Genomic DNA, 23,317 nt, shown 5'->3' on the forward strand with positions numbered 1-23,317 from the left:
TTTCCAAACAGAGCTTTGGCTTTGGCTGGTTTTTGATGTGTTTTTAGACTTTTTTTTGGGCTCTCTATTTTGTCGCATTTTCTTTATGTCACCGGTGTGGGCTGGCAACATTAAGAAAATGGGACAAAATAGAAAGCCCGACAAAAACACCTAAAAACATGTTTAAAAAACAGCCAGAGCACAACTTCTGCTTGGAGAGTAACATTAGGTAATGAAAAGTTTGGAAACTTCTTTTTAATCCGTCTCTGTGAATACTTTATCAACTGCATTGTGTGTCATTTCCCTCGTATGATTTACCTTGAAGAAGTAGATTTTCTGGAAGCTTCTGAAGTACACAGCAGCATCCAGGTCTCCGGGAAGATCACCCCACACTTCAGAGATCAACTTTGGAACCCTGCGAGCTGTACCGCTAGTACCTGATCCCAACATCATCTCCCAGAAGTAGTTACCTGTCAGAAATAAGTAAGATCATTGTGCCATAACTCACATTGTATTTTGTATGACGTGCTTCTAAAAAAGGTCGAATTGGAAATCAAGAAGTCAAGTGTGGGTAATTGTAGTTCTGTACTGATGTGATAGGGGGCAGGTGTTAACCTTTGAAGGCATACGTCTTTCCGTCCCCAGTGACGGTGATGGCGTCCACCTCTCCAGCGCAGATATCGGGAATGTCAGATTTTGGGGTGGGTTGTGGGGTCGGGCGCTCGGTGTCTGGGATACCTGAGATTGAAAGCACATGGAAGTAACATACTTACATGATCATGATGTTTCAATTAATGTTTAGTCATTTTTCATTTATGTTAAAAAACTAAGATGTTACTGAATTACATTTTGTTTTAAGTTTAAAGTCGTCTTACGTGTGCATGTAGGAACAGGGTCACTCCATGTCCCGTTAGCTTGGCACGTCGTATCAGAAGCGCCGTTCAGGTCGAATCCCAAGTAACAGGTGAACGTTACCAAGTCGTTAGGGTAGAAGTTCGCTCCTTTGGGTGGTGTCTGTGCTCCGTTAGCTGGTGCTGTCAGAGCCGGACATTGGACAGCTGTAAAAGAAAGCACAAAAAGAAACTGTCAAACCTAGAATTAGAAATAAAATCACGTAATCTTCTGCAGTTTTAGATATTTAGATGTAGGTCAATAAATCTTTCATGCTAGACACATGAATCTTTTGCACGTAAAAGAACCCAACAATGTGTAGAAATTGTAAGGGGCCACTGATCTCATTTGCTCTCATATTTTGCTTGATATTGTATCCGTTAGTGTCAAATTCATCTTACGTGTGCATATTGGAACAGGGTTACTCCATGTTTCGTTAGCTTGGCAAGTCGTATCAGAAGAGCCGTTCCGCATGTATCCCGCGTTGCAGGTGAATGTCACCCTGTCCTGGTAGGAGGTTGCTCCGGCAGGGGGTGTCCGTACTCCGTTAGTTGGGGCCTCCAACAGTGGGCATTGTATGGCTGAAATATCTAGGTGAAATATGATTATAAAAGTAAGGTGCTGGTATCTGCGGCTGTGTACGAAAGATACACGAAACAATGTCATTTTTAGGCATCTGTTTGCCAATGTTTTAATGTTGAAAGGGGCTTCCCTTCTTATTACCTCACTACTATAGTATAAGGAAACAACATTTTGCTAAAAATTGTTTGTATCTATTATTAGTGTCAAATCCATCTTACGTGTGCAGGTTGGAACAGGGTTACTCCATGTTTCGTCAGCTTGGCACGTCGTAGAAGCAGCACCGTTCCGTACGTATCCCGTGTCGCAGGTGAACGTGACCCTGTCCTGGTAGGAGGTTGCTCCAGAAGTGGGTGTCCGTGCTCCGTTGGTTGGGGGATCCAAGAGCGGGCATTGTACGGCTGAATGGTGAAATAGTCATGTTCTGGTATTTAATGTATCTATGTTGGGAGGAGAACCTGGTTGGTTACAAGAGTTGTTACTCCTCTAATGTTATGGGAATAAGAAGAATGTATCTGTGTACTAAAATGTTTGCCAACGTCTAAATTCTAAAACAACCTTCCTCCCTGTGCTGAAAACTATAACTTGTTAGACACTGTATATTGTTAATAATCTGTGCAAACTGCATCTTACGTGTGCATGTTGGAACTTTATTAGTCCATCCTGCAAAAGCATGGCACCTCGTATTGTCTACGCCGTTCAGTGTGTATCCCGTGTCACACTTGAAGGTGACCACAGTGTTGTAGGAGGTGTCTCTGGTACTCAGCGATCCAAACGCTGGAGCAGTCAACTCCGGACATTGGAGAGCTGAAAGAGTTCAATATTGTTGGTCAAAACCATCTATATCTAAGGATCTACATATACTAGTAATGATGTATAATGTATGGAGCCGACATTGGTTTTCAACCCTCTGTTCAGTATTACTCTCGCATTAAACCAGTATGCTTTTTTTTTTCAGTAGCTTTAATTTGATACTATCTAATGTGCGAGTGTTGATTGCATTTTGTTGATTTGTTAAAAGTTATCTTTTGTGTGCATGTCGGGACTACTCCATGTTGTGTCAGCTTGGCATTAACCTCTAAAATTACTCTTTTTGCTACATGTATATGGTGAATCGGTGTATACCAGATTTTGATAGATGGTGCTAGCATGAACCAACTGGAAAGTTGCCTTACGTGTGCAGGTTGGAACAGGGTTACTCCATGTTCCGTCAGCTTGGCACACTGTAGAATAAGCGCCGTTCCGCTGGTATCCTATTATGTCACAGGTGAACCAAACCCTGTCCTGGTAGGAGGTCGCTCCGGTAGTGGGTTCCCTTGATCCGTTAGTTGGGGCTGTTAACGGCGGGCATTGTACGGCTGAAATGGTGAAATATATATATATAGTCATGTAACTCATGTTAGATGGTATCTGTGACTATGTACAAAAGGTACATGAAGCAACATTCGTTAGTAGACGTCTGTTAACCAACATTTTTATGTTGAAAGGGGCTTCCCTTCTTATGCCCTCACCATGATATAGCATAGGAAACAACATTTTGCTAAGAATCGCTTGTATCTATTAGTATCAAATTCATCATACGTGTGCATGTTGGAACAGGGTTACTCCATGTTCCGTTAGCTTGGCACGTCGTAGAAGCAGTGCCGTTCCGCACGTATGCCCTGTCGCAGGTGAACGTAACCACATCCTGGTAGGAGTTCGCTCCGGTAGGGGGTGTCCGTGCTCCATTAGTTGGGGCCGTCAACAGCTGGCATAGTCCTAAACATACATAAATCCATAAGACACAAACCTCCGTGAAGTAATTATAGAGTTTGCAGTTTGGGCTAAGGTGTTAATTGGGTACCCTCTTTAACTACAGACATGTCAAATTTCAAGGGTCTTGATTTATAGGTGCTAAGACACAGACCCAGACAAAGGCCCCATTCGTACTAAAAAGATTAAACCAATTTAAATTGACTTGCAGGTGAAGTCACTTGTTTTTTGTGAGCATGAACGCTCCAAAGTCGCTTGAACCCAAGCCTACCCCCGGAGGTAGTTTGAAGTGACTTCGAGCCAAGTTGGGATTGACGACTTTTGAGCATGAACGCAATTTATTGTCTTACATCTCAGCAACAGCCCACCAGTGTCCGTGAAGCAGGTTGGCAAAAACCGTGATCTCCACGGCCTTCTCGTTGTGTATTACAGCTACTGCAGCTAAGCCTTCATACAAAACCCGTTGTCGGTGATGCCTTTTCACCACCAAGGCCCGCCGGTGCCATTTTCCTTGGCAGTTACGCACTGTTTTCCAAACGTACAGAAGCGGAAAGCAGAGGTTGCTGTCAACAGTTTGTATTAATATTAATGGCGGCCATTTTGACCTCAACCCATGACCTTAAGTGACCCAACTGGCCTCATTATTGTGAAACAAATGATCGAAGCCCCTTGAAGCCGAATTACACATTTTTTAACATGGACGCAAAACCCCAAGTCACTTCAAGTGACTTCGCCCATAATCTAATTCAGCTTCATTTTTTGAGCAATATTAATCCATTGGTCTGTATAACGCAAACTCCAGCTGTCCGGGGATTTCTGTCCCCTCCCCGCGGCTATGCGGTTACAGGGCGGCAAGCCGTTACAGGAGCTTGATTGAGTTCAGGCTATTAATCCATATATTACAGCAAAAGGTAATTTTGTTACTGAAATTGTAGTACTACTCAAAGAAAGGGGTGCATTGCATAAAATGAGCCATAGAAAAGATGAATCTTGAATAATCCTCTTATTCTTTATGTTACGTAAACCCTTATCTTCACCCCAGACTATTTGCAAAATTTTTTTTTAATTTTTCTTTCGCCCTGTCGCTCCAATTTTTTTCTGAAAAAAATCTGAAATAACAAATTAAATTGGTGTGGGCCTTACATGTAAAATTGCATATAGGCATATATTTTACATGCAATTTGAGGCTACATATGCGAAATTATATGTGTCAGTAGTAAACACAAAAGTTCAGTTATAAGCACAAAAACTGTGAGCTGCAATGTTTTCATATTTTTCCAGTGAAAATTTCACAATCTGTTAAGGAAGGTTTAAGATGGTTTGAAACAAAAAGGAGAGTATAAGTAAGAGATAATTTTTTTCAAGTCCAGACTTGTTTCCAGACGTTTAGGTTTTTTTGGACTTGATCATGAACCTAAACGTTAGGTCCAGTCCAGATCAGATCCGGGGTTTAGGTATGCAGCACTAAATGTAGCCCAAACAATGTCAAGTGAGTGGCCATGGGTACCCTAAAAGAATCTGTACCCCAAAAAATGAATGGCTGCATGAACGTGTGTCTATATCGGTGAGAAATTTCCTTTTAGCCAGCCTGACTGATCATGATCCCAAGCGTCAAACTGATGAAAGCTTGTTTGTAACTGAAGAAATTAGCAGGTTAAGTTCGGCAGCCGCGCGTGAGGTCGGACGTGCACAGCCCGGCATTGTAGGTGATGCGGCGCTTTCAGCTGGAAAAGTGCCTTTTTGGGGGTGTAGCTAAGTGCACTTTGTAATTGCTATTGAAAGAGATTGTATGTAGTGAAACTGTTGGCAATTTTTTTTACGTGATCTAGGGTAAATGTTCTCAACATGAAATGAATAACATTGGTGCCTTTCCTATAACTTCATTACGAACGCACCCATGTAAAACACGTATTATAACATGTAAGCCTATGGGGCGAAATAAACTCATGAATGAGACCTTAATACAAATGGGCAAACTCAATGAATCATGATCTTTTCAGCTAAAGGGGGAACCTCGTGAGCCCTTAAAACTACTATGATGTCATGTCATGAAGTGTGTGATCTGATTAACGTAATAGACCTCCAGTGGCGCACGAGTCAGTATGACTATTGAATAATGGCTAAACTATTTCAATGAAGACTCAATTGAAAGCTCCACTCACCATATAAACTCTGGATTCCTGCAATGTCGTCAGGGTCAAGCATTTGACTCCGGAATGAGCCTCTCGCGAAGTAGGGCCACATGATGGATGTATCAATACTAGAATGTTTCAGGCCCAGGGAGTGGCCAATTTCGTGAACTGCTGTTTGTAACAGGTCATACTCTGCAACAGTGAGGCCATTGAGGATGAAAGGGGGGAAAAGTGATAATGTGATGGTGAGTAAATTGACAAGGTTTACATCTAGGTAATATATTAAAGATGGTGAGTACATGTATGAATGTTCTATTTTCAGAGAGAAGTCACTTGTAAGTTATAATTCCAGATGTTTCTGGAGTTCTTGTAGACTGCATGCAAAACTATTAAAACTAGAGTTCGACGAACACATTTATCTTCGCCAAATAATCAGCGCTTATTATGGAGAGTGATTAATATTTACATGCTTATCATCCCCTGCAAGTTTGATCATACACCATACCGTTTGGAAGTTATGGGGGGGGGGGGGAATGAGTCCAGCCTAGATAGGGTTAAGGTTTGCAGGGCGGCTAATCTAGTGAAATTGACTTTGTACTATTTTACCAGTAAAGAAGTGAGTGAAAAATGGCTTTGTACTGAATATTGGTAGCAAAGAACATAAGGATTCCAAATATAGTTTTTGGAACCATATGGATGACGTCATCAGGTTTTATTGCCCTAAAAAATTCAGAACTTAAGAAATTCCCAAAAACACAAACGGACGGATAATGATAAAAGCTACAAACTGGCGCTGGCGCCAACGAAAATATTGTAATAAACTATATTTATAGCGAAATTAGTGATTTTTAATTAGGTTTTAATTAAGTCTCCGTATCCGCCGAACCGCATACATCACCCCTTGGCGCGAACGCGAGTGTGAAGATTGAACGGTTCTGTAAACCAATCCGGCAATAAAAGCGATTATTTACCTTCACTTCCTCCTAATTATAGAAAATTAAAATGTGTTATGGCCATTAAATCTGCTAACCGGCCGCAAAATTGACGTTTTCGCCGCAAAATGCAACGAAACAGCGCCAAAATCGTCAGCGTGGATCCTCCATACTAGATTGACCTGTTATGACCCCAAAACAGCTGCTAAACTCTCGCGAAGTCCCGCAAAAGGCGAGCAACTGACGAGATTATGAGTGTTTGCCGCCGTTCCCGCACTGTACTCCCTCCCCCAGGTTGTTTACGTGCCACGCCGCCTGTCAGCGGGTGGGCGGAAACATTTAAAAAACATGGCGGCCTCTCCGTCAACTACGGACGTGCGTAGGCCGCCCCAAAACTTGACAGCCACGTACAAAACGTGTTAAAAAAAGAGAAAATGGATATTGTGAAAGAATGGGGTAAAGTTTGTATCTAAACTGTAAAAAAAAAAGCTGGGTGGGCGGTTAAACCGTCCGTGGCTGAGGTAATGTAGGTCACCTTCTATACTTTGCTCCAGTCGAGCGTCGGGCCGAACTTTTAAAAAGCAAGTAAGACAGTACTGCTGACCTCTGACCTCCAGACCCGGCCTGCTATATCGACTATGATTTAAGGATTATGATTTGGATTCGACGCTCGGTTATGTATATATTATCTTTTTGGTTACTTTCTGTTCATTATTCTATGTTATTTCCTTGTTATGTTATTTAGTCTGTTCATGTTATTCCGTGCAGGGCACACCTGAAAAGCAGTGCGTTTAGTACTGAGTGCGTCCACCCTGGATAAAGAAAACAGAAATAAATAATAAGTCATTTACACACCCACCCTTCACATTCAATATCTGTTTCAAGCATTTCAAGCATTCTTTTTGCTTAGAATACCGATCGCTGCACATATGGTATTGTATACATATTGTACCTAAGCTACTTTTGCTCCCTTTGTGTTTATGAATTCGTATTGAAACTGTGGGAGGTATTACTAAGATTATATGCCTCTAGAATAGGACTGAAATGTCTTTTTGTTTTCTCTGTCGTATGTAGGGACTAGGGAAGTGGAGTTGGTTTGCCAAGTGCGATCATGTGGTGGAATGGAAGAGAATGTTCAACCCCATAATGATATATGTATAATTTAAGTCATTCAAAATAAGCAATACATACATGGGTGTCATCCTTTTTTGTTTCAAGTCTCTTTTGCACTGTACACCTATCAAATGTAAAACAGAATTACTACATGATATTTTTGTGTTTTATCAGCTGTAGGTTCTCCATATCAGTTGTTATCTTTTCGCTTTTTCAAGGAAAATCTAGAAGTTGAACATGCATATACAATGTAAAAGGATGTTACCCAGAAAAAAAATCAGTGACGGCTTTTTGACCGCTTAGAAAATGAACAGTACCAGCAGGCAGTCCCACGTTTTGAGATTTACTGGTCGAAGACAATAATAAAAATCTGAGGCCAAAACAGAACAGATTTAGCTAACTGCCGTTGCTCTCTAGATAGATGCAGATTATATCTAGAAACACTGAAACTGAAAGGAGTCTTCAGACAGCAAGGCGAGTATGGTAAGTGTCAACTATGGCTGAACCTAAAATTATATCCTTCATGTGATAACACCCCCCCCCACCCACACCCCCACACAAACACTTGCATTCATGTAAATTTACACTTGAAATCAAAAATGATATCCAAACAGCAAATCAGGTTACCCCTAGAGTGTGGACTTAGTCAGCTTGTTGGCGACGCCTCAGGGGCGAGCCAAATTTTTACTATATTGTGTGCAGATTGCAAGAATTCTAGGAATTGTACAGGAATGTGAAAGTCCATGGGACGATAACTCAAGAATGCATGGATGTATTGTCTTCATATTTTGTACGTGGGTAGGTCTGTGGAAGACCTTGTAATGATTGGATTTTGGGCTCCCTAGCGACTTCCTAATTGGTACTGCAGGTGAACTTTCACTTTTCAAATCTCGTCTTCTGAACATGCTATAGTCATGATTTTTAAGTGGTGGATAGCTCTTTGTTAGGAAAATATGTCCTGTAGATTTGGACCCCCTAGCGGCTTTTTTTGGAACTGCAGGAGCTGATTTTGCCTCAAACTTTGAAAGAGAATAACGCAACAAGGGGATGACGAATGATCATAATTTTTGGTGTGTAGATAGCTTAAGTGATGATTTACATAATCATATGCCAATTATGCAAATCAATATCTGATTTGCGTAATTAATGAGGACAGTTAATAAATCAGCTGCATTCTATTATAGGACTCTCAAACACATGACATATGTAACTGGATATCGATAGATATCAATTATGCAAATTGATACTTAATTTGCATAATTAATGACAAAATACTATAAATCCATAGTGGTAAATGATGGGGATTTCATTTTTGCACCATTTGGAAGGTAAGTAAATGTGGCCACTATTAGACACAAATCTTGCATAGAGGGCCTCATTTACATAATTAATGAGGAAATGGTACGATATCCTTTTTTGTGAAAACAAGATATTAATACATTGGACAACTTGTGTTATTTTGGTAGAGAAGGTGACCGACTGATATGATTTATGCGAGGTCCTTATTTGCATGTGGGCTAAAAACGAAAACATTAACAGAGACCACCGTCGCCATGGCAAAATCTTTTTATGTTGCCAATCTTGTTTTCATGTTGGAACAAAAAAAAAATCCCCATCACTCGTGTCTCGCCCTCAAAATATGATATAGTACCTTGACCTATTCTGTACGATACAACCCAAAACAAACCTGGACTTGAATTTTCTTCACCGGTACTTATCCCTACAATATATGCATCGTGGTACAAATGACTGCAATACAGCACAACATAGCATAGCATATATAGATTAGTTCCTTTATTTTTAGATTTCTGTTTGGAAAGTGATGCCATGGGGGTGGGAAATAATTACTGGCTGGCCAGGCCAGGCCAATATGTACAATAAAGGTAATTATTATCATTACTAATCATCACAACTGCCAAACTTCCATGGTTGCACAGTTTAAAACAGCATTCTACTGTCTTTACTCTAGATCTAGTCCCAGTCTCGTCAGTGTTCTCTTTGCAAGGTTGGAGGTTGGCCAGCGTCTTGCTGCCACACCATGGCCAGGTTGACTGCTTTGACTCCGTATACCTTTACAATAAAAAGAAAAAAAACACAGATTTTTTAGGACATACTCGTAGTAGAGAACACACAAGTTCCAGTTTGCACTGTAGTACGTAAAGAGGTTGACCTATCTTAGCGGCCCTACTAGCAGAATTTTAGTCGGGAGAATCAAGCTTTCATACCGCCCACCCAACGTTGCCCCTCCCTTCGAAAGAGGCCGATATGACAACACTGGTGGCACAGGTAAACGGCGTATGGGCTTTAGACTGCGGACTAAATCGGCCAGTAGTCCCGCTGAGATGTGGCAAGTAGGTACATTCTTGTAGAGAACACATTGCTAGTACGTTACCGAAGACTCTACTCCTCTAGTCTAGTACACAGTAACCCAGTCGCAATCTTATCATAACAAAGAAGTGTACAGGCACGAGCCCGACGAAGGGTCGAGATTGGCTGACTTTACGAGATACAAGGCCAAAAATAATGTTTCGAAAGGGTAGTGTATCCTCTGAAGATGTTTATACATACGTACCAACGCTATAAAATCAGTTTTTCCGGTCAAAATCGCGTCGAGTCGGGCCGTAACTTGTGTACAGCATGAGAAAACATGGCCGCCACTCTCTCTCCACGGCGCGAGTGCGCATGCGCATAACGCTTCCAGCAAAGCGGCTGCGCCCCTGTGGGAGCGCCTGGGACAAACATTTTCGCGTATTTCTAAATAATTTATAGGAAGATTTATGGACCTTTAATGGTCAGAAATATATACTAAGAAGTATAAGCGCCACGATATATATTACTTTTTTAGCACTTAGAGGGAAACAATCAGCCGCCCTGACAACCTTAAAGATTTGGTGGTACAGGACTAGTATATGTGTCTAGTGTGCTGATATGTTATAACTGGTTATGAAAAAATATGAGTATGTTGATATCATATGGGCCACAAAGGTTTGATATTTCAGTGTTGTAAGTTGAAAGTGATGATGAAATGGTACAGTCAATAATGTGTTGGACAAAAATGCCTAAACTGAACAATTGTTAAAAATCAGCCGGACCCTGACTCCTCTGTCGGAGACTAGTGCCCCAGTTGTTGTTTATATAACCTACTTTTGACAAAACATATCTGTTTCGGGGGGGGGGGAGGAAATTTACTGCCTGTCACTTAACGACAGGCAGTAAATTTCTAGCGAGGTCCAATCAAATGGCTGTTTTGTCATCGAACGTCACTGACAATTAGCCAATGGCAGTCAACAGAGCCGGTCCTTTCAATTGCAAAGTGGCCAATTAACGACAATCTACTAGCACGCGAAGGGCAAGAAGGAATATTTTACACCCTTTGTCCATCGATTACTGGTTCATTGTTCATAGCGGCAATACATTACGAAGTAACTTTTCGTGTGACTTGCAGCACATGACTTTTAATCCTGCTTATGTAGAGCAGAACTCATGCACTGAACAAGTTTTAAACATTGACACGACCTGACTACACAACGCCTTATATTTAATAATGCAGTATAGCCATACGCCACGCTTCGGAGAGAGCATTTTGGTATCTTTATAGCATGTTCTAAGCTGTAGCACTTCGTATCATGCATTTTCTTTAAATTTCATGTACGGAAATAATGTTTGGTGATAGACACAAAACTTTACATTTATTGTCATCAGAAAATACAGGGAAGTAATGTCGCTATCGTGTTTGGCTGACCATAGTCTGCACATGTATAGATTCAAACAATGTCGAAGGAAAAACAAAACTAGATCCATAGGTTATGCTTAACGATAATAAACAAAAGCGGATTCGTTCTTGGATTCGTTCTTAGGTGACTTTGCCGGAAAATCCGTTCAATGTCTTCTTTCGCCGGCAGTCGGTGATTTGGGGCCTCACAATGCGCCACAAAATCCTGACCCAAGACTAGCTTGGACTTGATTTCCCTCCATTTCTGTATGCGGCCCGTCTTTGAGAGCCTGCTCTTGGTGGGAAATGTTGGGTCGACTCGAAGAATTTCACCTTCGTCGGGATCTATTCCCTCCCACAATGACCGCTCCATTAGCGCTAGTGCAACGCCATTGAAGCTGTAAAACTTTATCTCTTCAGTCTCTTCGCGTTTTGGTGGTGAAAGTTAACTTTACAAACTGATAGATCTAGATCTAGATGTATACGTACGGAAGTAGTGGGAATAACAACTCAAATGCGCTTGGTTTGAGTTGATGACATTTACATAAGACCAGGGGTGTTAACAACCCACAACTTGACCGTCATTGGCTAATTGTCGGTGACGTTCGGTGACCTGCTAGGAGCCATATGATTGGACCTCGCTAGACCTTGCTAGAAATTTACTGCCCAACGTTTAGTGTATATGGGGGGGGGGGGCACTGTCACACACATGTTTGAGAGTCACATTATGAACTGCAGCGGGTTTACAAAATTCCCTCATTCATTATGCAAATTAGCTCCTGATTTGCATAATTTGTCTTTGATTATGTTAAGCACCATCTGAGCTCTCTACATACCAAACATCACGACGATCTGTCGATCCCTTATTAGGACATCAAGTTATTTCGAGTTATGCTGGCGACATACAAATACATTCACACAAAGCAGTACTGCAGTACTGATGGAAAATGCCAGGGGAACCATTTTTAAACTTGACCTCCGTTTCCACAACATCTACACAACAATAAATCATGAAGATCCATCAACGTTTCTGTCACTTTTTTTGCCTACATACAAACACACAAAAAAGCAAAGTCTGCTGCAGTACTGTTGAAAACGCAAGGTAAACCATTTTCGAACTTGACCTCCCTTTGCACAACCACTACACACCTACCAAAAATCATAAAGATTCCTCGAAGCTTTCTTGAGTTATGCTCTTGACATACATACAGACCCACCCAACAGCTGGCTCAACCGGAAACATAATCTTCTCCAAGTACTAGTACTATAACTATATTAAGGCTGCCAAAACTGTTGGTAGATCAGTATAATAGGTAATGATTTACTATTATAACCTGTAGAAGGGGCAGGCCGGCTAGCTGCAAAAGGTTGCCCCGTGTTAAAGTGGATGTTGCCTTCCAACGTGTGCCCAGGATAGAACGCATGCCCCAGCGTGCCCGCCGAGAAAGGATAGTCATCTCCGTGGTTACCTTGGGCATCTGGTATGAAGAATTTGATGATAATGTCTGCCCTATCTGGGTCAGATACTCTGGTGAATGTTAACGTCGTTTGTTCCTGCCATACCTTAAGGCACGAAAGAAAAAAAAGTTGTGTAACATCGGGCTTGATTTAGGTAATCTCCACCAATTTGCAACAATTTTATATGCCATATTTCAAGCATATGAACATAACTGTTTTAAGCTCAATTAAAATCTGGATGGTTCAATCCTGCTAAATCTGGAATGTATTGGGGAAATTAAAGGCCAGTAATCATAAGTTAAAATTACACCGAAAATAATGCAAATTAAAATATTCAGGTACACATGTCATAATCTCATCGGTGAACATTCCAGGTCATACTGACTCACCCCATGCAGCTCAATTAGCAGCCCCATATGTCAAGTGTCTAAAAAGTCCAATTCAAGCCATTTTCATGGCCGAATAACACGACACAGGCCGAAGTTCAAAACGATACCAACATTTTTACTGAAATGACGTCAGGTAAAAACTAGAGGTCCTCATAGGCCTCAAAAATGAGCCCTAATATTGTTTTTGGATCAAATCTAAAGATCTGCACCCTGCATTGGATGATCAATCTAAGATGTCACCAGTACCAGTCCTCCATTTTCTTAGAAAAGGACTTCTACAAGTCTTAAATAGGTTAGAACCCTGTATAGGCTCAAAATGGACCCTTAGAGGCACAGGTGTATACTGGTATATTAAGTGACCTTTGCCCAACATTAACAGATCGACCGAAATGTGTCGTTCATCTGCAGTACCTGAAAGGCTTGCTCCATGAGCTCTTCGGGTTCACCACGATAAGGATATCCTTCAGCCCTAGAAACACGCCAGGTCAGTTCCATCTTTGTCCAGGTGCCGCCCATTACCGCAAACCGGCGGTGGCGGCGGGCCATCCCGCGGGAGTTGGCACCCATCACGTCCGGCACACCGCACCGGGCCATCTCCACCATCCTCACAACATCAGGCTGACCTGGGCAAAATGCCATTGTCAACATGATGCATTTTGTAATTACTGTTATAATTGCATCTTTACCTCCCATTTCATCTGATGCCGTCTTTTGTATTTTCCCATTTTAGAGCGAAAGTCTGGCCCCTTCCTCCCCAAACATCAAATCACCAAGCACATGTCATGAACGTTATGATGATTTATCAAACTTGAAGGAAGTTATAAGGCTGTGTACCGTACAGTATGTTATATGTAGATACTGAGTGGTAGCTCACTGTATGATATTTACTATGATGTACTTCCTCTCGTTTGATAAATGATCATAATGCTTCAAATAGTGTACAATCACATTACAGTCAAACCTGCCCAAGGCGACCACCCGGCGGACCGAGCAAAAACGGTCGCGATGGACAGGTGGTCGCCATGAAGAGGATTCCACTCACATGTTTCCAGGTCGAAGTTTAAATGGATGGAAAATTATGTGAATTTAGACAGCGCGACCCCCGCCAGGTTCAATTCTCATTGACAGAAAGATCCTACAAAAATTACATTTTCCGTTATTGTTGTAATAATTGTATACCGCTACAGACGTGAACAAATTTTCGTCATAATTTTGACTACAAAACAATGGCTACAAATCGATGCCTCGCAGCGCCCTCCCGCATTCACACGTTACATTGAATAATACACACACACACGCACATCATCGAAGTTTTAAGGCCTAAGACAAATCTCTAGAAAACACCTGCTGGCCGCAGCCTTTTTTTGGGGCGCCGACCGCTGGATAAAAGGGGCAAAAAGTTTTCGATCTGACAACTAAAGATGAAAACGGAACGGTGTGATTTCGTCGCGCCGCCAAGCTCTGTGCGACCGCATCGAAAGGTATTAGTCAGTGCAGCAGAACGCACAGCGACATTTCGTCCAATAAAGGTTTGTGAGATTCATGGAAATAAAAAGAAAATAAGAATATTAATTTTCATAAATAACTAGAGTATTCATAAATGTTCATAAACAAAAGTATCGTGTTTTAGAAAGGTCAGCGGTATGCCAAATCCGGGCCGCCCCAAATCCAAGATGGCGTCAGGACCGAGGAACAACATTTCTCGCCCGATGTTTTGCCCACCGCGAAGTCATTTTTCGGCGGAGTTTAGTGAGACACAAACACATTTTTGTTGAAAATACAAGAAATAGATAGTAATTTCGGTGAAATCTGACTTTTTGACGCCATGCACTACGTATTCGTTCTGAAAATTGAGTTTAAACCGAACTGAGTTTGCGGTAAACTATAAGGTTACGATAGGCACAACAACATCACAAACGTTTATAGGGGGAACGTTTTATTAAAACACTTCATGGAGGAATCAATGCTATAACATTGCTATTCCATATATTTTTGTCCTTCAAAGTCTTGAAAACATTTCCGTGAAATCCGACAGCCAAATGATCCGATGTCACCACACGCTTGAAAATTAGGCGGCCGCCATGGGCAGGGACTGTGCTCTGTGCGGTCCCAATTCGTGGCGGTCGCGGTCGCGTTGGACGGGTGGTCGCCTTGGGCAGGCAGCTTAATGCTTGTGCCTATGGGGAAAATTTTCGGGACCGAGAAAAAGCGGTCGCCATGGCCAGGTGGTCGCGTTGAAAAGGTGGTCGCCTAGGCAGGTTTGACTGTATTACCTTCGCCGAGAAGGTTATAAATGCAGAGGGTAGCGTTTGTGTGTGTGTTTGTTTGTAACAAACAGCATGACTCTAGAAGGCTTGGATGGATTTTCTTGATATTTGGTAGGTGGGTAGATCTTGATGAGACATGGAAATAATTATATTTTGGGTCCCCTAGCGGCTTGTTACGGTACTGCAGCCGAACTTCCTGTTTTGATATCTTGTGTTCTGGACATGTTATGGTCCTGATTTTTGAGTGGTAGATAGCTCTTTGGACAGACAGTAAGTGGTATAGGTTTTGGCCCCCTAGCGGCTTTTTTGGAACTGCAGGAGCAGGTTTTTCTTCAGACTTTGAAAGGGAATAACTCAAGATGGGCTTGATGGATGGTAATGATTTTTGGTATGTAGATAGCTTACGTGATGCTTTGTATGATTGGATATAATTATGCAAATCAGATTCTAATTTGCATAACTAATGAGACAGTTTTAAAACCCTGCTGTATTCCATGATATGACTATTCAAATATGTGACATTTAACTGAGGAAGAGAGAATTGTTAATTGATGGAAAATATGCAATTGTAGGCGTAATTTGCATAACTAATGAGAAACTACTATAATTACATACAGGTAAATGATGGCAATTTCATACTTGTGGCATTTGAAAGTTATGTGAATGTGAACATCGTTGAATCAAATTATGCTAATAAGAACCTCATTTGCATAATTGATGATAAATGTTAGCATAACCTCCTTTGATAAGCTCATACTTTGGACAACTTCTGTTATTTGGGTGAAGACGATCAACTGGTATGATTTATGATTGATGAGAAACACTTCTAAATATGTCAGTCATAAAGGTTAAAATCATTTGGCGAAGGTATGAGGTCGTGGAACTCTAGTTCTTCTCAATAAATTCTATTCCTCAAGCATGATCTTAGAAAGTTTTTACCTGTCACTGTGATGTTGGCTAATTCCTGGAATGTAGAAACGTCTTCCCTCATAGAATCCTTGCTCTGCAGCTGGCCTGTCTGCATGGATGACTGGTCCATGATTGTACCCAAAATTCATCAGGTAGTTTTGTGGAACAGAGATGTAACAAGTTGTTAATCAAATCTAAAGTCTCAACCATGGAGAAATCTCCTAAGAATCCCATTCATGACTTAATTTGGTAAGCATTAACATAACTGATGATGAAAATCTGGTATGCAAACTTGAAACAGACTTAAAGTAAGTTTGTCCCTAGAAGATGCAACCCTAACGTAACATTCTGCCTCGATATGACAAACAAATGGTTATGACCGACGTATTCGAAAGGTTTCTCATTGATTATACAAAAGTCCTCATTTGCATAAATTATATGAATTAATGATCTTCTTTACAGACATGAAACCAGTTTTCCAAAGTATGACAGTCTTATCTTGCTGAAGAAGGCTATTCTCATTAATTATGAAAATTAGCGTTATTTTTTTCACTTAAATCTTCTAATATTCAAAATCATGGGGTAGTCAATTTTTTTGATGTACAGCAGATCAGAAAGTCAATGGGTGTTAAAAGTTGTCCAGTTACTTTGCTACAAGGCTTTTATTTGTCCAGGATGTTCACCACACCATAATTTGCTCCTCTCTTTTTCAGTTATGTATGACACATGTTTGAAAGTCCTATCATGGAAAGCAGTGGATTTCTAAAATTTGCTCATAGATTATGAAAATGAGAACTTGATTTGTATAATTAGCATCTTGTTAATCATCAGTTCTACATGCCAAAAGTCAGGCCAATCCGTAAAGCCCAACTTGATTAATTCCCAAGGTTTCAAACAAAATTGGCCCCTGCAGTTCTAAAAAAAGCTGCTAGGGGACCCAAACATACACTACTTTTTCACGAGTCCAAGACCTCTCTACGTATACCATGACATAGCATTAAACTGTGTGCAAAGTATTTTAGCATATGTTAATTTTATGCTACTTTATCATCAGACATATGGATTGTCACCAATTTGAAAGTAGATTGCATCATTCTCTGCTATGCAGACCACATAGCAGATGAATAAACGTGACTTTTTTGTGGAGCCAGCTCACAAGGATGTCTCTGTTGTGTCGATTACTCGGGGAATAAAAGAGGCAGGCATCAGGATGCAACAGCATCTATTGTTTACATCCTGTTTTACCTTAGGTGCTGAAGAATCAAGCATATTTGTGTCCTGCTATTGAGCATCGACTTTTGAATGGTTGATATGAATGTTACCTGTGTTTACACAATCTCTCGCTGCTGCCTGGGGTTAATGACCGGCCCTTCCCCGTCGGGCCAGCTGCTAGGAGCGTAAATTAGTCAGGCTAAAGGCTAATATACATGTAGCGTCAGGTATTCGTCCTTTTCTTTTTTGTGTTCTGGGGGAAGCTGTATCTGCCCAAGTCCGCACCCATGCTCGAGCCAGCTTTTAGTGGACGGCTATTAGTGTTAAAACAGTTAATGTTGGTTTTGGCGCTCTCCATAAACCATCATACTTAGTACGTTGTGAGTCTGCCGCCATGGCCTTTATCTGGTACAGAAATGTCTGGTGAATGCCAAAGATCAACTTTTATAAATTGAAGGGGCAATCTAGTTGTCTTGAGATGAAATGAATAAATAAATCAGACTACAGTAACACCAACTTTGCTTGATTACATGTTGTACTTACATTACATGTAGGTGTCCTGTCAGAAAATGCAGTTAGTTTTAGAATGTAAATGTCGTGGCTTAGTTCTAGCCTCTGCCAGTCTCCACGGATTGGGCAAACAAATGGGACCCTATTGGCCGGCTGACTCCCCTAGCCTACTATTCACTCTAGAGAGTAATATTGTGGCCAATTTCTACTATTTTTCCAGCGATCTGCGGAGCCTGGTAGAGTAGTACCTTCATTCCACAAAATTGATGATAGAGAGACAAATACTTTAGTCACATAGAAAGATAGTTTAAGTATAATCGGATACCAGAAAAAAATCATTCAGCTATATACCTGTTGCCTGGTCATGTCAGCCAGGGCGCAGCCAAACGCAGCCGACACGAGCACGGCCAGATACATGTAGGCGTTCATCTTGATCGGCCCTTTCAACAGACGACCAGTTGGAGCTACTTCTGTAACCTGCTTTAGGGGTGTGTGTCATAGACTCATACTACCTGCTTGTCCAAATATGGTCCTTATTTTGTCAACACATTGGTAGTCAGCTATTGAGTGCATACATCAAAAGTTATTCGGCCCATGTCTGGGACTCACAACAAGCAGGAGAATACAATACATCAAAGTCGTTTATACATTAGTTGCTATACAGTCATAAATATACATTTTGTAGTTTGCTACCCGGATGTTTCCCTCCCATGTGAATCTTGTTCCAGATGGGGTTAGAGAAGATCTGAGACATGTACATGTACATCATGTTACAGATTCTGACAGCAGTGCATCTCCCATTGTCCATTGACTGTCATAATGTCATATTCATGAGTCCAGTGCACTGTTCACATTTTACTACCTACCCGATAGTAACAATGTCAGAGACAAAAGCTTGTGAACCGTTTCTGTTTGTTTAGCCTCCTAGCACATTATACATTTTGCACATGTAGCTTATGACATGTAATTAGCTGTCTAGTACTTGTTTGTTGAGTTACTTTGTCTTTGCAATTTAGCCCTGTTTACTTGGACTGCAGTGCATCTTATTCTTATTGAATTCGGAAATAAAATGAATAATTTCATAAAAAAGAAACTATTTTGCCTCTGAGACACCCACACGGCTAGAATGCAGCTGGAGAGTATAATATTGTACTTTTGAAGTTCTGATGCTCTAACTCTATGTGCATGGCCATCTGTATACTTGTGAACAGAGAGGGTTGAGGTGTTTGTGGGAGAAGGAGGGAAACAATATGGAAACATTTTCGTCGAGGTGGAATATGAACTTTCAGTCCTCCCTACCACTATGACATGTGCCTCTGTACCTTGTGGCATGTGACTGTTGAAGATTATGTGTTTAACACATTGTTTTAAAGGACTTTCCAATGACTAATCTTTAGTCAAGGTATTCAGCACCAAGGACAGATATCATCTTTTCATCTGTCTATATATGCCCTTAATCTCATTTATTGCTGGCTTGTTTAAAAGCCTGTACACAGTGCCCACCTGTCAGCAAAGCTGTGTCTGTTGTCTGTGTCCTACAATTAATGTACCTGTGCTTGTCTCATGCCTCGTCTCCCTGCCTGCTGTCCTTATCTGTCTATTACTCATCTTACCTCTTGGGTTGACCTCTGCCCCATTAATGTCCACCCAACAGGCATGTACTCGGTGACCGACGCCCGTGAGGTGACCACCCCTCTGTTCCTGGCCTCCTCTCTGGGTCACCACCAGCTGGTCAGCTTCCTCCTCCAGCAGGGGGCAGAGGTCAACCTCCCACCCAAGGCCTGGAGGCTCCCCATCCACGCTGCCTGTGAGGGAGGGCACTCTGAATGCGTGCGCCTTCTACTCGAGTATGGGGCTGACGCTGAGGCGACTGACGAGGGCGGGTTTCGCCCTCTTCACAAGTGCACAACGAACGACTACCTCGGGTGTGTACATGTTCTGGTCGGCTTTAACGCCCAAGTGAACGCCCGGACCGAAGATGAGCAGTCCAACTCTCTCCTTCACATTGCGGCAAAGGCAGGGCTGGGGGACCTGGTTGATTTGCTATTGGAGAGCGGCGCGAATCCAAACCTCACAAATGACGAGTTGGACACTCCTCTTCACATGGCCTGCTTCTGGACAAACGGAGAGGAACGGTATCACCACACCGTCGCAAACCTTGTTCGAAACGGAGCTGACTTAAATGCTGTTGATGGGGAATCCAAGACTCCTCTGCACAAGGCGTGTAAGAACGCTGACCACACTATTGTACAGCTCCTTGTCGACCACGGCGCCAAGGTAAACGAGATGGACTGGTACGGGAAGACTCCGCTGTGCCACGCGCTCCAGTCCTCCGCTGTAGTCGGTCAGAGTAAGGGTAGAGCCGAGGTGTGCGTACAGATCCTTCTGAACAATGGTGCCTGGCCTGTCAACCCGGCCATGTTCCACAAAGTTCTGTCAGGGTGTGGGTATGCAGTTGCCAGTATCGAAGTGCTGATCAACTCTTACGACAGACTGCGAGCTAACAGCAAATGGGAGAAGAGTGTTCCTGATGATGTCTGGAGGAAACACCGGCATTTTTATGATGGGGTGTTCTCTATTGGGAAGAGTCCTGCAAGCTTGCAACATGTAGTGCGATGTTGTGTCCGAAAACTGATAGGAAAACGATGCCAAAGGGACATCCCTCAATTATCGCTGCCCCTGAGGTTGAAGCAGTATCTTCTGCTCCGGCCAGGCGAAGCAGGCTTACACTGACTGGTATCTAACCGACTTGGGGAAGTTTGTGTTATAAGTATAGAGTTTGACAAAACAGAGTTGATAAACAAAACATAGATTCTGTCTGAAATTTGTATTGGAAAAAGCACTTCATATTTCTGCCTTCTGCAATACTTTGCTGCATAGTTGATGGACAATATTATGCAAAAGCAATAGATTGATGTAGAAGCAAAAAAAAAATCAAAGCACAATGTTTGAGGAAAATCAGGAATAGCTTTACAGACGCAAGTAAAACAATGCACTCATTTGTTTTGATTACAAGTTAAAGCTCCTTTCTACCTGAACATATATTAGATCATTATTATATGTTTGGGGACACTAGATTATGCTTGGTTAACATAAGTGATGCACCTTTAAGATTAAACATAACTGTTTAACAGGGCCTTCTTAGGGGAGTCTGCAGGTGTGTAAATGTGAGAATGTATGGTGTACATTTTGATTATTGAGAACTGGATCATGCATTGTTGATATGTAAAGTTCAACTCTTCAAAATGGTATCAGTTTAAAGATGCAACATTATAGTTGATACATAAAATTGGAACAATATTGAGTGCCAGAGTCTTAATGTACACATCTCTTTATACCTTACACAGGTTTCTACTCTGTCACCTCAGCAAGAGAGATCACCACACCCCTGCAGCTCGCCGCTACAAACGGGCACAGCGACATCGTAGAGTACCTCCTGGCCCAGGGCGCCGAAGTCGACTTTGCACCAAAAGAGTGGACGACCCCCCTCTCCTCCGCGTGTGAGAACGGACATGCGCAGTGCGCCAAGCTGCTGGTGGAATACGGAGCCGACGTGGAGTACTACAACAAGAGTGGACTGTATCCTATACACCTGTGCAAGACGGGCGACTACCTGGGATGTGCCCGAGCACTCCTGGAGCACGGGGCCAATCCGAATGCGCGTACGGAGAACAAGGACAGCAGCACCGCCCTCCACATTGCAGCCGAGCTGGGATACGCCGACCTGGTCGGGCTGTTGTGCAGTCGCGGTGCCGACCCAAACCTGAAGGATTCGGGGAAGGAGACCCCCATGACGGTAGCGTGCTACTTCACCACGGGCGAAAGGAAGTTTTACGACACGGTTGCAAACCTGATCAAGGGAGGTGCGGATCTGCAGGAGACGGACAACGACCACCTGACACCGTTGCACACCATCTGCCGCAGAGGTGATCACAACATCGTCAGCCTCCTGATCGAGAGTGGATCACAGCTCAACTCCAGGGACTGGTACGGCAAGACACCGATCTGTCACGCGCTGGAGTCCACCATGTACAGAAGAGAAGCTGGGAAACCAGAGGTGTGCGTGCAGCTGCTCCTGAACAATGGTGCCTGGCCGGTCAATCCAAAGACCCTCTTCAAGGTGTTTGAGCTGTGCGGAAGAGCCATCCCCTGCATCGAGGTGCTTCTGAACTGTTACAGCACCTTGGAAGCAGACAGTAAGTGGAAGAAGGTGCTCCCCAGGGATGTGTTTGAAGAGAACCAAAGTTTTTACGAAGCCGTGTTCAGGTTGGGAAAGTCCCCGCCTACTCTACAGCATGCATGCAGGAGTGTGGTGCGCACGCTTCTGGGGGCGCGGTGTCAGAAGGTCATCTCGGAGCTTTCTGTGGCACCAAGGTTAAAGAGATACCTGTTGTTAGAGCCTGGAGAGGGAGGTCTTCATTGAGTTTCCACCATCACAGCAAGGACTTCCAGTGTAAAATAGTGTTGTAATTATGATTCCTGCATGATATTTTTAGATAGACATCATACAGAGCATTTTCCCAAATGTGCTCATTCAATAAAACATCTAGTTCACTTTATGTATTACAGTTATCTCTGTGATATCATATATTATGTGCTTAAAATGTCCTCCTAACATGAAATTGTAATATCTTCCACATCCTATTGTCACTGATAACAGTTACAAGAGCAGAAAAAGAAAGTTACACAATACAATACATTTGTTGTATTTCTTTCCTCGGGCTATTTGCTTATTCCAATGATTGGTGAGTTATCAAGTGAAAAACATCATTGATAATTTTGTAGAGAAAACCATCTGCATATCTTTATCAAAGTACTACAGCATTAGGGGTGTGTTATGGGGTCAATATGTTGACTGTGGCTATTGAAGGTTAGGTATTTAACACGTGAATTGTTCTGAAGAACTTTCCGATGAAAGGCATTCAGCACCAAGGACAGACTCCACACTGTAAATAGCAATTGGTACTACATGTACTTGTATATTTCTGCGGAATGTTTAGATATTGAGAAATACATTTTGATTAATAGTTATGTACAATAGTCAAGTTATGCATGTGCTTAGTAAAGTCATTGCAATTGAGGCAAGGATATAGACATTAAAGATGTAAATGCAATAGTTTGTTGCGCATTTCATTGCAACGCATGAAAATACTTAGCAACAATACCAAAATTCCTTTATGCCCCTTCCCCTCCCATCCACAACCCATCTCTGCAAGGTATTATCATTCTACTATTCTTCGAATTATTTTTTTAACAAACTCGCTCAGCGCAAGGCCGTAGGGGGCCACTCATCAAAGCACTGAACTAATTCTTACTGTAGCAGCATCTCTTCGCCCTAGGTCAGAAACATCAATGCTCGAGACAAGCATGACTTCACTGACCCATTAGGAGAAGCAGGGGATACGAAGGCTGCTCGGGAAATTCCCTGCCCCATTTACTTGCCCTTGCACTTGCATTTCACTGACAGTTCATTGGATATACT

At 42.2% G+C, this 23,317-nt stretch overlaps 3 protein-coding genes and 1 long non-coding RNA gene across 5 annotated transcripts in view; 1 reads left to right on the forward strand and 3 right to left on the reverse strand.

Annotated features, from left to right (window-relative positions):
• Positions 1–486, reverse strand: part of LOC136428724 (matrix metalloproteinase-14-like) — a 6,048-nt gene extending 5,562 nt beyond the window's left edge. Inside the window, exon 1 of the mRNA XM_066418443.1 lies at positions 298–486. Within this exon, the coding sequence (XP_066274540.1) occupies positions 298–432 (135 nt within the window). The 5' untranslated portion in view covers positions 433–486. The remainder of the gene's footprint in view (positions 1–297) is intronic.
• Positions 1–22,949, forward strand: part of LOC136428722 (ankyrin repeat and SOCS box protein 4-like) — a 26,964-nt gene extending 4,015 nt beyond the window's left edge. Inside the window, exons 2-3 of one of the 2 annotated variants that reach the window (XM_066418440.1) lie at positions 19,490–20,571; positions 21,183–21,293. In XM_066418440.1, the coding sequence (XP_066274537.1) occupies positions 19,490–20,568 (1,079 nt within the window). In that variant the 3' untranslated portion in view covers positions 20,569–20,571; positions 21,183–21,293. Of the gene's footprint in view, positions 1–19,489; positions 20,572–21,182 lie in introns of both variants that reach the window. The other variant, XM_066418441.1, reaches the window with a different exon arrangement.
• On the reverse strand, positions 590–1,788 carry LOC136426422 (L-selectin-like). Its single transcript, XM_066415086.1, has 4 exons — positions 1,671–1,788; positions 1,272–1,460; positions 855–1,037; positions 590–717 (listed from the first exon to the last, which is right to left on the reverse strand). The coding sequence occupies exons 2-4, from the start codon at positions 1,342–1,344 to the stop codon at positions 590–592; spliced, it is 384 nt and encodes a 127-aa protein (XP_066271183.1). The 5' UTR covers positions 1,345–1,460; positions 1,671–1,788.
• LOC136428725 (uncharacterized) lies at positions 1,812–2,804 on the reverse strand. The gene is made up of 3 exons (XR_010754653.1): positions 2,625–2,804; positions 2,083–2,256; positions 1,812–1,850 (listed from the first exon to the last, which is right to left on the reverse strand). It is a non-coding gene; the product is annotated as an uncharacterized lncRNA (long non-coding RNA).
• Positions 22,950–23,317: the final 368 nt, after the last annotated feature.

Source organism: Branchiostoma lanceolatum, chromosome 2 (assembly GCF_035083965.1).
Source record: "Branchiostoma lanceolatum isolate klBraLanc5 chromosome 2, klBraLanc5.hap2, whole genome shotgun sequence".
Classification (NCBI taxonomy): domain Eukaryota; kingdom Metazoa; phylum Chordata; class Leptocardii; order Amphioxiformes; family Branchiostomatidae; genus Branchiostoma; species Branchiostoma lanceolatum.